Here is an 18,922-nt window from a genome sequence, read left to right as displayed (position 1 = left end):
AATATCAATAATAATAATATTAAGTGGACTAGATATAAAATAATAATATTATTACCAGCAAACATAATAACACTTGAAAATACATACATATACTAATGCTACTACTATCACTAATAATAATAATAAGTACACATTCAAGTGAACTAGTTAAATAGTAATATTACTACCAATAATAATAATAATACAGAGATACACAGGCAAATGCTCCTTAAGACAAACAATCGCGAATATTTCTTTTAGTAAAAGTTAAGTAGTACCACTTTGTAAAAGTTATGTACCACTTTCAGTATCTAACGGCGCAAGCAGTGTAAATACCCAAGTGTATTTTAATTGGTAAAAGACCAAACACAAAAATTGACAGGAAGGAATAGAATGAAATATAAAATTCAGGCAGTTCGATTTGATATACTCAAAGTCAATACATACAGAACTATTTATGTTTTTTTATACTAAAACACAAAACTATTACTGTACTGTATTTTAAAGAGTATTTTATTAATACGAATGATATTCAAAACCTAAGTACATTAAGTCAATTCTGGTAATAGTACAGTAAAATACAGTATTTATTTACGATGAAGGTTGTTTGTATATCTAAACGTTCTTAAGTTGAAAGTTCGTAAGATTACATTGAAAGTTCTTAAGTTGAAAGTTCGTAAGATTACATTGAAAGTTCTTAAGTTGAAAGTTCGTAAGATTACATTGAAAGTTCTTAAGATGAAAGTTCGTAAGCTGGAAGTTCGTATCTCTGAAATTTCGTAAGTAGAGATTTCGTAAGTAGAGGCGTGGGCTGTACACTCACAATCGTCTGCATCTTCCGGCAGGAGTACCGAGAGCTTCCTTCCTCCCTCCCGTCGCCCCAATCCGCTTCGGCCCTGTCCCGACAGCAGTCGCCATAACGAACGCAGTCGCTGTCGCACTGACAGAGCCTAAGTAAACATATAAATAAACAAATAAACAAATTTATAAACAAACAGATTTATAAATAAATGACACTGACTTGTGAGCGATAAATAAATAATACATTAATATTATGGTGATGATTTTTTTAAAAAACATAAGTGCCAATAAATGAAGAAATAAATAAACAAATTTACAAATACATGACATTGGTTTGTGAAATTCAGGCAGTAAACATATAAATGAATAAGACATTAATATATGATGATGATTTTTTTTCAAACTCAAGTGCCAATAAATGAAGAAATAAATAAACAATTTTATGAATACATGACTCGTTTGTGAAATTCAGGCAGTCAACATATAAATAAATAATTATTTATATATGATGATTTTTTTAAACTAGCTGTCAACAGATAAATAAATAAATAAATAAAGACATGATACTGATCTATGAAATTCAGGCTGTCAACCTAAAGTAAATAGTTAAACTGAATGACTGAACATCAATGACAAAAACCGTCGAAGACTGACGCATTCAAATCATTCCGGTCCAGAGGCCTGAAGGGGCTGTCATCCTCTAAGATTCTGGTGGAGTTGTACCAGCAGTAACCTCTCTCCACTTCGCAAAAATCCTTCCCGAGAGTCATCTCGTCCAGTTCGTCCCACAAGTCTTCCCAAGGGACCAGTGGGTACTCTTGTTTCGGGTGTGGCAGGGCCAAAACCAACGAGGCGAAGATGCAGACGATCTGGTAGTACCTCTGTCCGCCGCCAGATGTCCTTAGTGGATGGGGAAACATCATCTGGTAAAGGAATGTGGAAAATGGTGAATGTTTGTTGGGAAAGTTTTGTTCAAGGAAATTTAGGCTGTCATGCCAAGGACTAGCTAAAGAAAACGGAAAGAGGGAGTTGAAGTGGTTGAACAGCAAAATACAGAGACCCAGAAAATGCAGGTGAAATGTCAAGATCTAAAGGTGGAAATGAAAGAAGCCTCCCACCAGTTGCACCAATTAGTAATAGTCAGAGAGGTTGGACAGTAAGACTGATGAAAGGAACCCTTTAGTAATGCCTACAGTGCACCACGCAAGGTGCAATGAAGGCAACTTTGTGTTCGATGGTAGAATTTAATCCTATACTTATTCTTCAGATGTTAAGTTGTCAAACTAAAAGAAGGTCTGTTAAGTAAAGGAAAAGCATAAAGTTCTGCTGATACTCTGGACGCAAGTTCGAATCCTACTTTGAACACAAGAATTTCTGAAATTCCTGTATTTGGATCTCAAGCTTTGTAGTGGAAAGCGTATCTGAAAAGTGCAAAGAATTCGAGACGTTAGGTGACCAGTGGATTCTAGATATCCGTGGATATATTATGTCGCTCCGTCTAATCTATCCATTAAGTATATCAGCTTCCGTTTGCTCAGGAAAGGGTCATCGGCTATTGGGAACCTTTCAGCTTAATGGCGAAAACCTATAACTTATCTAGGATCATGTATCCTGCCGATGTTTTTCAAGGTAAAACTGTCCTGGCGACCTTGGCCTGTCTGTGTCAGCGTGATTATGTGTCATTTTCCTATAAATGTAGAAGTGTAGAATAACTTTAAATCATGATAATGTGCCAGTAACAATTGTAAACAGTTGAGATGAAGTCAAGATATAATGCCTTCAACAACTGTAAACAGTGAAATGACATCAAGATATAATGCTCTCAACAACTGTAAACAGTTGAGATGAAGTCCAGATATAATGCCAGTAACAACTGCAGACAGTTGAAATGAAATCAAGACATTAATTAACAAACAACTGTAATAAGTGAAATGAAATTAAATCATCTTATCGGTTACATCTGCAACAGTTTTAATGAAATCAAGATATTAGATCAGTAACAACTGTAAGCAGTTGAAAATGAAATCAATATGTCATGATAGGCAGTCTGTATTGTCCTCAGAGGAGAAAAAACAACAAAATACAAGTAAAAATTGAGCCGAAGTTTCTTGAACCACAGCCCGGTGGTGGCCAATCCTACATCGTTGCCAGAAGCACGATCATGGCTAACTTTAATCTTAAATAAAATCAAAACTATTGAGGCTAGAGGGCTGCAATTTGGTATGTTTGATGATTGGAGGGTGGATGATCAACATGCCAATTTGCAGCCCTCTATCCTCAGTAGACTTTAAGATGAAGGCGGAGAGAAAAAGTGCGGATGGACAGACAAAGCCAGCACGATAGTTTTTTTCAGAAAAAAACTATATAAATACCATTTTGACAGAATAAAGACCGTATCGTTGTCAGATGATATAGTTAATTTTTAAGAAATCTAATACTATAGTCCAATTTAGAATCTAGACATGGAATATTATGTGATTTATTCACAAGTCACAACAAAGCAATTATCACATGAAGATAGCCTACTCCTTTTCAATATATATATATATATATATATATATATAGATATATATATATATATATATATATATATGTGTGTGTGTGTGTGTGTGTGTGTACAGCCAAGCCACGTAAAATACCAACTGTTTATTCTGATTACAATATATCTATCAGTGTTTACACACAAACCCGGTACTGGTCAGCAACGTAAAACATCCATCGTTTACTTCTGATTATTATACGTAACTCTGTCCTTCCTGGAATCCATAAACATGGCCGTGAGTTAGCTGTCAGAAGGGAACACAAAAGTATGTTTATGGTCGAAGGTAAACACAGCATGTCAGGCCATAACATATACGCGGCAGTTAATTACTTGGTGATAATATAGAGCTTTTTTTTCATTGTTTGAATGATCTTAAAGATAATGCAGTAGGGAAATAATTAATCTGAATGAAGTCAGTGTATTTGTGCTCGTTTTGATCAAGCAATGAATTTAGTTGTTTGTTTGTATGGCGTTTTTAGCAACGGGACCAACGGCTTTACGTGACTTCCGAACCACGTCGAGAGTGAACTTCTATCACCAGAAATACACATCTCTCGCTCCTCAATGGAATGCCCAAGAATCGAATACAGAATTTAGGCCATGTGCCAAGCGCTGGGACCTATGGGATAATTCAGCTGGAATTAAAGAGAGAATATGAACAGAGATGCAGTAAAAGGAATGAAAGGGGTTGCAGCTATGGGCCGAAGGGACGCCACTGAAAATAAATTTCAAGCAATGCGTACAGTGCAACGCATGAGGTGTACTGACGGCACTACTTTATCAACGCCTCTCGAGGTCCGGCCACCATCCGGCACCCCTCTTTGATCATCTATCTGTGGGAGGTCGTAATGAAGTGCCAATATTGACCAACTGGACTTATTGGTTCGTAACAGGGGTAAAAAAAAAACGCCCGCCTACTCTCTCTCTCTCTCTCTCTCTCTCTCTCTCTCTCTCTCTCTCTCTCTCTCTCTCTCCAGATCACGAAAGCAAATCAGTCAGCCATTGCCACTTGCTATTCTAAAGCCTATATGTAATCTTTAAACCTTCAATTACTTGATTATCATTATCATTCGAGAAACAGATACACAGTTATGTATACGTACACATGACTGTGGATTCGTTTTTCCATTTCAAGACTCATACTACTACTACTACTACTACTACTACTAAATAAAATTTACAAATTACCTGAACCTTCCCAGAAAGAAGCAGGACGCCATATCTTAAAAAAACTAGCCATACAACCTTCTTGAAATTAATCTCAATATGTTTCCCAACACCCAAATTACCACACTCAGAATACCTTGCACTGCCCTTAACTAATCTAAACCTATAACTAAACTAACGTAATGGCATGGGAAAAATAAAATAAATATCGGGGCCGGTGCTATACGACTGTACATCTCGGGAATTTGCGACCTGGAACTAACAATTTCTGTCCAAGAGGCTGCCTGGTCCTCAGGAGAAACATAAGAAGAAGAAGAAGAAACGTTTTGTTTACAGTCCCAGCAAACCAGGATAGCCCTCAAAATTAAGAATGTTCTTAATCTGGAAAGCGATGGATGGCAAAGCTAAGTAACAAGGTTCTGCCTCAGTTATAAAGAAGAAGAAATGAAAGGGAGTTGAGGTAAAAGTAAAATAGAGATATTGGATCGCATCTAATTTAGAAATATCTGTAATTTTTCGGGGTTAATTTTGTTGCAGAAAAGGGATAATACACATAAAATAAGCATTTTGAAGTCACTTAAACTAAATAACAGTATAGTAGACAAGGAGATATAGCTTTGCACCTCATAAACAGTGTAGTATACCCGCAACTGTGTTTGTGGGGTGAGCTCTTAAGAACCAGAAACCAGTAACAAGAACCACCATGGATATAGCGCCAGGGGACGTCAATTCTCTCGTTACGTCGCCGTTCGAGTGAAGAGCCTATATCGAACCATAAGCTCTCTCCTAATTACCCGTAAAATGACACATCTTTCTTCCGTCACTGGATGTCGTTAGTAGGTGTTTGTTCAACGCAATTTACCCTTCGGTAATTTGGGACTAATGAATGTCCCTTAACGGACTACCGAGCTACCGAAGCCTCTAATTATATGCGGTGGCCGCTTGTAAACATTCTGGCGTATTTCATTCCACTCATGAAACACAGAATACGGCGTCATTTTATATTCTATTTATTTAAAGAGTAATGTAAAATATTTTTACAAATCCCATCATTTTATATTTTAATTATTTAAAGAGTAATGTGAAAGTTTTTTTTTTTCTTTTTACAAATTCCGGAGGCTTCCTGTATACTTGAAGTAATACTGGAATCAATTTTTTCCTGGATCGGAAACGTCTCTTCTTATATTTTTAATGATTTACTTACATTTTTATCTATTTATATCAGCAATTTATCTATTAATGTGTTTACTTATGTTTCGTTTCTTTAATCAGCGATCTCTTCTTTCTGTATTTGCCTCTACCTTCTGGTGCGTCTTTCTAATAAACACCACAATCTTTGGAAGCTTGACTTTTCAAGTCAGTGACCCCTGTGGTGGGCTTGTTCCATATGAATAGGGCTCATCCTCTGAATAATTATTAATAATAATAATGTTTGCATGTTAGCAACAGAACCGCACGGCCTTGATCGGATGTCAAAAAAAATCTGACCTGCAGTTAAGAGCATCTTGGGGACCTCCCCCACCCTAACCCAGCCCATGGGGAGGAAAAACCCCCTCTTCCTCCCCTTATCCCTACCTACCCTGCCGTCCAGGCCATCATCAACCTTTGACGAACGAGAAACATCATTCACGTGACCTTTCCCAAGTTCCTTGACTTATCCCAAGATCCTGGAGCAGCTGTTGGACAACATCATCCAGTCGACCCACATTGCTCGAGCACCCAAGACTGGAGTTTTACATCTTTTTACCTACAGGCTGCTCTATGAGGAAGAGCCCGTGCTGGCATAAGGCCAGCTTAATCTCCAACAACAACATCCGGCCCCTACAAGAAAGGGTGGGGAAGAGGGGGAGGGGGGTTCAGGAAGGAAGTAAACAGCCCGTCAGAGAAGGTATATGTGCCTTCACCTTGCGCATAAACCGTTAAGTCCAAACAGACAGCGGCGGGGAATGCAAACACTGGGGTGTCGAGAGCAAGATTGCTGCCTGCAGTGAAAATGAGATATAGAGATAGGGAAGGTTGATCAAGGAGACAGCGAGAACCAGGAGATTTATTTAGCGACTAGGCATTTTTTTCTCGAGCAGCGAGCCGTTGCTGCCGAGAATGAAAAACCGGGAGCTTTTAGCTCGAGATTCTAGCTTCCCAGCAGGACGGGAAGCAGCCAGCACGAGCCGCGAGCCACAGCATAGTGTAAACAAACAAGATGGCTGCTGCTGATAAGACGTACTCTCCTGAGCCACTCTTGAACCCACAAACGTTTTTTGTTACTCTTGCATTCACGTAAGTTTCCGAGAAATAAACCACTGCAGCGCATCTTGCAACAGTCCGACAATTTCTGGGCGCCATGATGATATCAGCTGATCAGTTTTGTTTACTTTTTCCTACGGCTCCTCGAAACCACGAGTTCCTAGTGTGACGATACAACACTTTTGCTCGCGAGCATCGGCTGGATGCTGGCCAAAACCACCAGCAAGAAATGACTAGTGTGATACCAGCTTTAAATAACACGAGGTTGAGATGGCTGTAGATTTCTTAGGGAGGTTTTGAAAAAAGAAGGAACTGGAATACCAAACGTAATAATTGAAATGTCGGTGTAAATTCTTTGCGAGGTTTAGAAAACTAGAATTTTAATATAAAACTCATTCCAAAGGCCAGAACATTGAGTATTACTGTGATAATTGAAGTATACTGGAACGAGTTCCAACACGAACGAACTTATAATCACTATGGGAAACTGTGGACTTACAAAATACCACAAACAAATCAAGACCAATACAGAAACTGAGGTTACGATGCTCAAATCAGTTCTGACGGTGAAGATCAAAGGGCTCTTTGCCTCTGACGAGAGAGGCTATACCCATAATTCCCTGGTTTACCGCGCGATCAAGATCAGTAAACAAAGAGGTCTTAATGAGCCATCTTGGATTTACCCCTTCCCAAACTTGGTAACATCGTCAAAATTAAGAATGAGCAACGCTTCGTGGTCTAAAATTACGAATTACATATATATATATATATATATATATATATATATTATATATATATATATATATATATATATATTATATATAGTATACGTAAAGCTGGAGGAAGGAATGACCCTTAAGCGCTTTCGTGTATTTTTCACACCTCTTCAGGGTCAAGTGATACAAAAATTCATTATTCGTTACAAGGACACCTCTGTGGCAGCAATACATAAACATAAAAACTATCGTACTACTATTTAAAAACTAATTGTCTAAAAATGTTATTTACAAGTAGTTCATCCAGTTTGTACATCCCGGGGTTGCTGTTGATCAAATCTACACGATTTTTTTTTTTATTATACATGATTCAACAATATTTTGTTTTATGATGTCTTTACAGAACATGATCTCTTTGCTTCTTTCCAATTCATAGTGTGGTTGCATTCATTCATATGTTGAAACAAACTGCTTGCATTATTCCCTGTTCTAACATTATATTTATGCTGCTTTAATCTTGTTTCGAGATCCTTTCCACTTTGTCCCACGTACATTTTCTTGCACTGATTGCAAGGGATCTCATATATGCAGCCACTCTTCTGTAGAGGGGAATTCCTGATTAACAAATTCTTAAGTACATAGTTCTTAAAAATGACATTAACATTAAATGGTCTCAACAGCCCAGGGATGGCCATAAACTGGTTACAGTATGGTAAAACAAAGAGGTTTTTCATATTAAAATCACTCTTACGACTAACTTCATAAAATGTTTTTCTTGCTTTACATCATCCGAGAACGAAGATGAAGGTATTTTCGTCTATGTTTTTAAGGGCACTGCGGGTCAGTTGCCCTGACTTCCTCGAAGCTGAGCTTCAGAAGGTCCGAGACATTGCAAAACAAGTCTTATGTACCCTTGTGATTTTATTGAAAGGGCTTTTTGTAAAGCAAGAAAAACATTTTATGAAGTTAGTCGTAAGAGTGATTTTAATATGAAAAACCTCCTTGTTTTACCATACTGTAACCAGTTTATGGCCATCCCTGGGCTGTTGAGACCATTTAATGTTAATGTCATTTTTAAGAACTATGTACTTAAGAATTTGTTAATCAGGAATTCCCCTCTACAGAAGAGTGGCTGCATATATGAGATCCCTTGCAATCAGTGCAAGAAAATGTACGTGGGACAAAGTGGAAAGGATCTCGAAACAAGATTAAAGCAGCATAAATATAATGTTAGAACAGGGAATAATGCAAGCAGCTTGTTTCAACATATGAATGAATGCAACCACACTATGAATTGGAAAGAAGCAAAGAGATCATGTTCTGTAAAGACATCATAAAACAAAATATTGTTGAATCATGTATAATAAAAAAAAAAATCGTGTAGATTTGATCAACAGCAACCCCGGGATGTACAAACTGGATGAACTACTTGTAAATAACATTTTTAGACAATTAGTTTTTAAATAGTAGTACGATAGATAGTTTTTATGTTTATGTATTGCTGCCACAGAGGTGTCCTTGTAATGAATAATGAATTTTTGTATCACTTGACCCTGAAGAGGGGTGAAAAATACACGAAAGCGCTTAAGAGTCAACTCCTTTCATTCCTTCCTCCAGCTTTACGACTACATGAGATATCGCATGTTTTAGCGATAGTCCGTCAATATATATATATATATATATATATATATATATATATATATATTATATATATTATATAAATATAATATATATATATATATATATATATATATATATATATGTGTGTGTGTGTGTGTATGTATATAGTATATATGTATATATACATATATATATATAATATATCTATATATCTATATGTAATGTTCTATTGTTAATATGTCTATAAATAATATATATATATGAATGTCTTTTTACTGTCAACAAAGTAATATGAAGATAAAAGGCCCATAAAACACTATTTGAAAGTTGCAACCATATATTTCGAGCATTTCCTTCTGCTCGAAATAGATGGTTGCATCGTTCAAATAGTGTTTTATGGGCCTTTTATCTTCATATGTATAGATATACAACTCCCCCCCTGTGGTATACTAAGCACATTTGTACTATTTTTCTAACTTCACTACGTATACTCTGTTTTTTTTTTCATCTGTCCTTCCGCCTGTGGTGTTTTTGTATGGTAACACTGCGTCCCGGGCTTTAGATAGTTACATTCAGCTTACATTCAACGATTATAATAACATCCTATTTCGAATATTAACGGTGTAATTCGCATACAGTAAATTATTAAAATACTTTTCAGTTACAAATGTACACCCAGATATCCTTTTATTTACCTAAAACTTACAATTAGCGTAACTATCTAAAGCCCGGGACGCAGTGTTACCATACAAAAACACCACAGGCGGATGGACAGATGAAAAAAAACAGAGTATAGGTATACATAATCGTATTTGCAACGTGTATACTATATCTTTCAACAATAAAATGAAATATGAAGGTTTGAAAGGTATAATAGGATGAAACCCTTTCGCAGTTCCGCTACGAGACACCTGTTAGGAGAAGGTTGAGGGAAGTAAGATGGAGGACAGGGAATATAAACGGAGATACAGTAAAAAAATGAAAGGGGCTGTAGCTAGGGGTCCAATGGACGCCCTAAAGAACCTACCTTGAGTAACGCCTACAGTAGAATGACTGTAGATTTTAGTTGTGAGTTCTACGGATATTTCATAATTAAACCTGTCAATTTAACTGTAATATCAAAACCATCACCTGTATCTCTCATATTCTCTACGTACGAGACGCGTTTCGAAAAAAAACAAGTGAAAAGTGCTGTATGAAACTCTCAGCTGCGGCCCATGAAACTTCCAGCCAAAGCCCGGTGGTGGCCTGTGTTCCTGGCACATATAGTGATGTCATGAACAAATGGGAACGATTCAATGCGAAAGTCAAGGCCACGGAAAATAGCTCCTATCTCTCAGTGGTCTCGGTATAATGCCGTATGAGCTGCGGTCCATGAAACTTCAATAACAGCCCGGTGGTGGCCTGGCCTATATCGATGCCAGATGTAGGATCATGGCTAACTTTAACCTTGAAAATAATGAAAGTTACTGTGGCTAGAGGGCTGCAATTTGGTATGTTGGATGATTGGAAGGTCGGTGACCAACGTACCAATTTGCAGCGCTCTAGCCTCGGTAGTTTTTAAGATCTGAGGGCAGAGGGAAAAAGTGCAGACGGACAGACAGACAAATAGCCATCTCAATAGTTTGCTTTTACAGAAAACCAAAAGCTAAAACGAAAAAAGAAAGTAAAAACTGTTCTACTAATTAACTTAACACAAAATTACCTTCACTTAAATGCGCTAAGTGGGGATCCATGCTGACCCATTACTCACATACTTAAATAAGTATAAAGTGGACTGTGCAATGAGTGACTTTATATACTAAGCCAAAAGGGTTGGCTTATCTTTAGCCCAATTAGTGCAAAGTCAGGCTATCACGAAAACGTTAAGCGAATTGTATTAACGCAAGACACATTACATTCCCCGAGGTGTTTCCATCAAGAATAATACGAGAATCACTACTGAAAGGCATTTACAGAAGTATTGCTTTATCACTTTTTAGTCAGTGCTTTGGTTCCGTGATTCTTTTAGACTAGAGAATCATTTAGAATAATTTTCTGTTTGTGCTTCTATATTTCTATATTAAATGGCGTATCCTCTCTTACCATGAGAGGGCGTGGCTATAGTATCACTTACGGCCTTCGTAATATTAATAATGATAGTAATAGAATGGTGTTAGGATGTTGTGCTTGTATTGATGTACTTATCCTGTCTGTATTTCCTATAGCCTTCTGTAATTTCTATCAAATGAACACTGTAATATTCTTTGGAAGCTTGAATTTCAAGTCAATGACCCCTGTAGGCTTGTTCCATATGAATAGGGTTATCAATTGTATAATAATAATAATACTAATAAATATTACTATACAATTTTCCAACTATTCAACAACCTAGCTAAGATAATTCATAAGTAATTCCCTTTTTCATTTCGTAATTAATCTACTTCTGAAAACTGCACAACAAATTTTTTTACAGCAATTTATTCCCACGGCCTTAAAACCTCTTAACATAGACAGGCAGGCACCACACAACCACCCAGTTGTAAAAAGAAAAAATAAATAAAGAATTAGTGTACCTAAAAAATACAAATTCCCGCATCGTCTAATTGTTCTGAGAAGAATTAAATTGTTTGCTTTCGGTCCAAAGATCTCGAAAGGCATTTGAACAGGGTAGGATCTCAAATGACTCGGCAGGAAAACAGATAGGACTTTCCACAAGGTATTCCCTCACGTGAAGGACTTCCCTGACATACATATAATTTATATATATATATGTATGTATTCACAGGTATATATATATAGACATATACTCTGATTAAATGCAGGACCACGATGAATCTCTCAAAAAAGGAGCATGGGACTCAGATATCATAGATAAAATCTTCCTCCAACCAGCGATTAAGAAGATTAAAGGGAAATTGTCAACCGGGTTGACGATGAACTTCTCAAAAAAAAGAGCGTGGGACTCAGATGTCATAGATAAAATCTTCCTCCAACCAGCGATTAAGAAGATTGGAGAGAAACTGTCAACCGGCGAGACATAATTGCTGACCTGTGGACTTCTTGGTATAAATACTACTTTTTATTTATTATTTTTTTTCTAAACTCTTCTCATTTGTCACCTGCTTGAACAGAGAGACATTGTTCTCTGAAATACAGTACTAATCTCCTACGTTTTGGCATTTTTATGGGCTCCTTTTATTAGATATAAATATATATATATATATATATATATATATATATATATATATATATATATATATATATCTATAATATATATATATGGGTTCTTCTTTTCTTAGATATATATATATACACAAACATATGTATATTTAAGTGTATATACATGCATATGTGTATACACGTTATATATAAATAAAGTGTAAACACATTTATGTACAATTTATATATAAACAAATGTGTATGTAGTACTTTATTAATATATTTACATATCTATATGTATATATATACAAATATACACACATATACATAACTAGAAAGGCTCCAAAGAAATCCCAGGCTACCCCTCCTAATCACACCAAAAAGGATTATATTACGCTCCAGCCATCCTACATTGCGACTCTCCGGGGATGGTGATTATTAGCCTTAACCCCAGTATCGGAAAAAGGTCGAGACATTAGAAAAAAAAAAATAATAAGTTTATCCAATAATTGGAAAGCTACCGACCATATTTGCACTGGATACACGACACTGGATGCAGTGACTGCAAGCACTCGACCACATTTGCATCGTTGGGAAAATAACATAAATTAGACCACTGTACAGTTAGAATTTGCAGTTACTATAATACTTTCGTGTCTAGGACTCGAATTTGGGCTTTATCAAATGACGTACTCTCTAGGCTCTGTTAAAATTCTGTACTGAATTAGTACCATATACTAGAAATAGTACCATCTACGAAATTAGTACCATCTACGAAATCAGTACCATCTACGAAATTAGTATCATCTACGAAATTAGTACCATCTACGAAATTAGTACCATCTACTAGAATGAGTACCGTCTACCTGAATTAGTACCAGCTACGAAATTAAAGTCATCTACTGGAATTGGTACCATCTACGAAATTAATTTCATCTACTACTATGAGATTCAGGGCCTCTGTAACACGGTTTTTTGGACTTTGCTCCTTGTCAAAGCATCGGATGTAGCTGAAAGTTGGCATATGTATATTTTACAACCACACAAATTTTGTCAGCATTATCAATAACCTAAACCCGATAGTTTTGATTTTTATAGAGTAAAAATGATCTAGCCGACGCCATGGCCAATGATTACGAGCCAAGAGTCGAAAAACATTCATTACGTAAGCAAGGTAAACAAACTCCTTTTGACTAAATGTTGCCCCGCCCATCCACCAGACAGAAATGCCATCGGCTCTGAAACCCAAAGACTTTATGAATGGCGGAACGATACATAGATGTGGGTAGGGTATCAGTGCTAGCGTAGTAATACTACTGTAGCAGTAGTGCCGCAACAGTATAGCAGTAATATACATGAATTAAACGTTTAGACCAACTGCTGGGATCCTTGAGGATCATTTAGCACTTCTTACAACTACTCGAGAAAATAGTTTTTATAGCCAGAAGTTAAATTTTCTAATCCAACAATGCCCATGGTAGCCTTCAGTGTTATCCTGAATTATAACGAGGCGAAAGTGGGTGGAGCCTCATGAAGTCACCATTCTGACGATAATTATTGGTGAAGGTTTAAAGCCAATATACGGTACCGGCTATTTTTTTCAGTAAATAGGTAGATAGCCAATAAATAAAAATTGCTTGACATTGGATATAACAGTTATCAAATCAAGCTTGTCTACTATGTTTTTGGTAATTACCAACTATTCCCTACATCTTGTCAATCTGATTGTGACCTATAAAGTAGACTAATTTCTTTGGAAACTTATTTTGGGAGTTAGACTAATAATCGAAGTGTTTTTGTATTTATTAACATATTTTGTTGGTTTGTTCATTATGACAATTATCAGTGGGGAGGTTCCAGAGTTCATAAAGGTGTACTGCTTTGCTTGTATTTAAATTTGTATGTCATTGTTGCCAGAGTTTTAGCCTTCGTTACGTATAGCCAATCATCCATCGAGAAAGAGGGAAGAAATGATGTCATAAGTTACGTAACGAGTGCGTTCGAAACCTTTTCTCTGAGTAAGTTGGCCCGTCTTCAAAAAAGGTCACTTTTACATTATAAGTACCAAATTTATTCAACCTACGTAGTGCAGAATACACTCAAAATTTATGTGTTGATATAATATGTATTCTGAATAAGCGTAATATTTATGAAATGCATAGATAAAAAGTTATTGCGAAAAAACCGTGTTACAGAGGCCCTGAATCTCATAGTAGAACTGGTACCATCTACGAAATTAATGCCATTTACTAGAATTAGTACCATCTACGAAATTAGTATCAGCTAATGGAATTAGTACCATGTACTATAGAGTTAGTACCATCTACTAGAATTAGTACCATCTACTAGAATTTGCACCATCTACTAGAAGTAGTACCATGTAGTACTACCATTAGAACACTCTCTTATTCAAAAGTACTTTCGTATATAATGTACGAGAGAGAGAGAGAGAGAGAGAGAGAGAGAGAGAGAGAGAGAGAGAGAGAGAGAGAATATCTTTTTAAACCTTCATGTCATACATGAGCGGATTCTTCATCTGAAAAGATGAAGCCAACGCCCATCTCGTAATTTTTTAAACAATCTTTTCACTCCTTTGAGTTATAAGACAAAACACTAGGAAGGAGAGACGAAACTCTCTCTCTCTCTCTCTCTCTCTCTCTCTCTCTCTCTCTCTCTCTCTCTCTGGAAAACAAACGTAGAAGGTGAAGCTACGTGCAAGCTATACAGTCGCGCTAAAACCACTCTAATGGGAGCCGTTTCAAAGCCAAACTCCAGCAGCTACTACCACTAATATCAGCCTATACTATACTCGGTTTTTTTCCATCTGTCCATCCGCCTGTGGTGTTTTTGTATGGTAACACTGCGTCCCGGGCTTTAAATAGTTACGCTGTGTGTAAGTTTTAGGTAAATATAAGGATATCTGGGTGTACATTTGCAACTGAAAAGTGTTTTAATAATTTGCTATATGCGAATTACACCGTTAATATTCGAAATAGGATATTTTTATAATCGTTGAATGTAAGCTGAATGTAACTATCTAAAGCCCGGGACGCAGTGTTATCATACAAAAACACCACCGGCGGATGGACAGATGGAAAAAAACTGAGTATAGATATTAAAATTATTAATCCTAAATCGCCATTTTAAAAAATGCATACAATTACTCTACAGATAATATGACAGCTACGTATTATTTCTCGGACTAACCAAAAAGTAAACATACGTATACAGCGAAAGTTTACGCGGTTGATATAGGCCTACTATCATCTCCAGTTAAGGAACTGTCTTTTTTGGATGTGCTTTCAATTCAAGATGTCATATTTCGTGGAATCAATATAATATTTTATCTATTGAATCTTTCATCAATTCAATCTTGCACCTAAGTCTTCATGACAGCAATTCACGATCACAATAACACGAACGTTGAACTTGGTATTGCAGTTATCAGCACTCCATGATATATTTTTTTATAATATTTACGACGGGATATTAATATCAAAACGGTCAGTTTGAGCTACCAAATAAGGGACGAAAGAACCAACACCCACCCCCCGACCTCCCCTACCCGAGAAATGAAGCGTGGAAGACGAGGAGATAAGATAATCAAGTCAGTCAACAATTGGCAGAGTTGATGAACCGGGGTAAAAATGAGTTTTAGTCAATACGTAATAAATTGACTTTATCTAAGACCTGGATAAGAAGAAGAAAAAATTATTTATATCCACTGGTACACTATCGAATGTGCATGGGAAACGTCGATCTTACTTATTTTTTTAAGTTTTATAAATTGACTGTACCCGTCCCGTCAACAATAACGATAAATAAATGAGAGTAGAGACAGAAAGCTCTAAAATTCACGAGTCACGTTTCAAATAGGAGAGTAGGCCTAGTCGAGTTTCAAATATGAGAGTAGGCCTAGCCGAGTTTCAAATAAGAATGTAGACCTAGTCGAGTATCAAATAGAAGAATAGGTCTAGTCGAGTTTCAAATAAGAGGGTAGGCCTAGTCAAATTTCAAATAAGAGAGCAGGCCCAGTCAAGTTTCATCAAATAAGAGAGTAGGTCTAGTCGAGTTTCAAATAAGAGTGTAGGCCTAGTCGAGTTTCAAATAAGACAGTAGGTCTGTCGAGATTCAAATAAGAGAGCAGACCTAGTCAAACTTCATATAAGAGAGTAGGCCTAGTCATATTTCAAATAAGAGAGTAGGCTTACCCGTTTTTCAGTTAAAATATCCCTCCAACCACCCACCCACCTGGCTCTACACCTTCTTTAACCTATAAAAAAAAAAAATTCTCTCCTTCAGCTCTGTGTTTGGGTTGTCAGGGCAATTTTAGCCTCTGGTTGTTTTCCCTTGCAAGTCATCTATACTGACAATGACGAGCTCCTGTCGAGGTTGATACCGCACTTCGAAGTTTGTCAAAGAATCAAAGAATATTTCCAAGGCTACCGAGTGACATTATCCTTTATTACTGGTTTTATCCAAGATTTTTTTTTTTTTTTTCAAATGTATCGACGATTTAATACGACGAACGGTCGAGAGAAGTCACTTACCGGCAGTAGGGGAGTTTGGAGACCGTAAATCTAAACATAGGCGGAGTTTTTCAACAATGAAAGGGTCCTATTCACCAAAAGTTCCAGTCCCATTTTGTCCAAAAACGAATCAAATTCTACAAACAACTTCTTTTGAGTTATTTAACTAACAGAACCAACGAATTTAACAGGCAGACAGTTTAGGTTTTTGCACACCATTTCAGAGTAAACTGAATGAAATCGGTTAAAAGAAAGTAATGTAAACAGTAAACATCAAGATGATGAAGACTGGGGTATCAGACCGTAAGGGTATAAGATAGATGTTGAAACCCAAGTGCCCGGTGTTGGAGGAGGAGGAGGAGGAGAAAATAAACCCAAACAATCATTTCCTTTCCATTATGAAACTTCAGTGAAGTGTTTCTGCAATCATACTTTGGGGCCCAACGAATCCTCCCACCTCGTCAAGGCTATCTCTGAAAGCTATATTCATCTACCAATCTCTCGAATCCGGAAGAGCGAGAGAGATGAATTATAGCAGCGCGAAATAAAATGGAAATGATAATATTCTTTGCCGTGTTAATCATCTCCAAGTGAGGAAAATGAAACAGGAAATGGATATGAGAATATTCTCTGCTGTTCGAAATCATCTCCATGTCCTCTTAGGGAGAACTTTGCTGAAGAGAATGACATACACAAATTAGGACGAGAGAGAGAGAGAGAGAGAGAGAGAGAGAGAGAGAGAGAGAGAGAGAGAGAGAGAGAGAGACTTAGCCTCGATACTGTCCGTCATCATGTCTACAAAGGGAATATTTTTGGGTCTAACGAAACCATTTCGTCATCTTGCCCTGGTCCCGTGTCAGGTCATATCTGGTTCAATTGTCAGGTCATCATCAGGTCATGAGAGGTCATTACCAGGTCGTAAGGCTGAGGTCAGCTTTGGGAAAGTGTTGTGACGTATATTTCTGTGATATATATATATATATATATATATATATATATATATATATATATATATATATATATATATAATTGTGTAATTGAGAGAGAGAGAGATGAGAGATCGAGAAGAGAGAGAGAGAGAGAGAGAGAGCGAGAGAGAGAGAGAGAGCTTTTGATATGTGCCAGGTGTTATGAGGCATCCTAATGCCATCAACATCGTCCTCTGTCTCACACACCATCCACCCCCCCCAACCCCCTCCCACCCAACCTCACCCCCAACAGTTTCTTTCATCCGCTATTTCCTGACGCCTACTGTCTATTATTGAGACAGAACAGAGAACACTGTTATTTTTCTCCCTGTTTCTTTTCCTACTCTTTTTTTTTATATATTCTTTGTTGACAAGAGGAGTTTCACAATTTCCTACCTTGTGTCTGCTTCAGTTATTTATTATAAGTTTTTTTCTAGTCTCAAACTGTCTGCTAGTTTGTCTGCACTGTAGGCATTGCCAAAGGCTCCAAGTGGCGTCCCTTAGAAAAGTTGCTGAAGCCTCTTCCATTTCTTGTATTTTGTTGACAAAGGGAGTTTCAAAATTTCCCTCCTACAATCTGCATCAGTTATCTATTATAACCTTTTTTCCTCTGTTCAATATTCTCTTTCTATTATCTCACTTTTCTCAACTCTCTTTTAACAAAAGGGTTTCCTCCTGTTACACCTTTTAAAGCCCTTTTTTTTTAATCTTATTTCACTTCACAGTGCTGATTGACCTCGCCATACCTGTAGGTCCCATCTCTTGGCCTATGACCTGAATGTTATGTTCCAATTTCAGGTCCAGGTCTCTCTCTCTCTCTCTCTCTCTCTCTCTCTCTCTCTCGTCTCTCTCTCCTCCCCTCTTCACTTCCTCTCCAAATCCTCTCCTTCTTCCTCCTCTTCTCTCGCTCTCTCTCTCTTTCCTCTCTCATCTCTCATCTCTCTCTCTCCCTCTTCTCTCTCTCTCTCCCTCCCTTTACGCCTTTTCAATATAATGAAATTCTCTAACAATTAAATTGCCTTTAAGCATATGAATTCCACTGCTACAAAATTTTTGTTTATTACTTAAGCTCTTTTGCTCTCTCTCTCTCTCTCTCTTCTCTATCTCTCTTCTCTCTCTCTTCTCTCTCTCTCTCTCTCTCTCTCTCTCAAAATTAAAACAGCCTTTCAATATAATTGAAATTCTTCTGATAACATTTTTATATTCACTAACTAC

The 18,922-nt window shown here is 37.0% G+C and overlaps 1 protein-coding gene across 3 annotated transcripts in view; it reads right to left on the bottom strand.

Annotated features, from left to right (window-relative positions):
* LOC135225591 (uncharacterized) overlaps window positions 1-18,922 on the bottom strand; it is a 61,766-nt gene that overhangs the window by 34,081 nt on the left and 8,763 nt on the right. For 2 of the 3 annotated variants that reach the window (XM_064264875.1, XM_064264874.1), the window contains exons 2-3: window positions 1,435-1,703; window positions 803-929 (exon numbers count right to left, since the gene is read on the bottom strand). The exons of the other annotated variant lie outside the window; for it this stretch is intronic. In XM_064264875.1, coding sequence (XP_064120945.1) covers window positions 803-929; window positions 1,435-1,703 — 396 coding nt within the window. The remainder of the gene's footprint in view (window positions 1-802; window positions 930-1,434; window positions 1,704-18,922) is intronic. 3 annotated transcript variants of the gene reach the window in all.

Source organism: Macrobrachium nipponense, chromosome 13, assembly GCF_015104395.2.
Source record: "Macrobrachium nipponense isolate FS-2020 chromosome 13, ASM1510439v2, whole genome shotgun sequence".
Classification (NCBI taxonomy): domain Eukaryota; kingdom Metazoa; phylum Arthropoda; class Malacostraca; order Decapoda; family Palaemonidae; genus Macrobrachium; species Macrobrachium nipponense.
The sequence above is the reverse complement of the archived record's forward strand: the minus strand, read 5'-3'. Positions and strand labels throughout refer to the sequence as shown.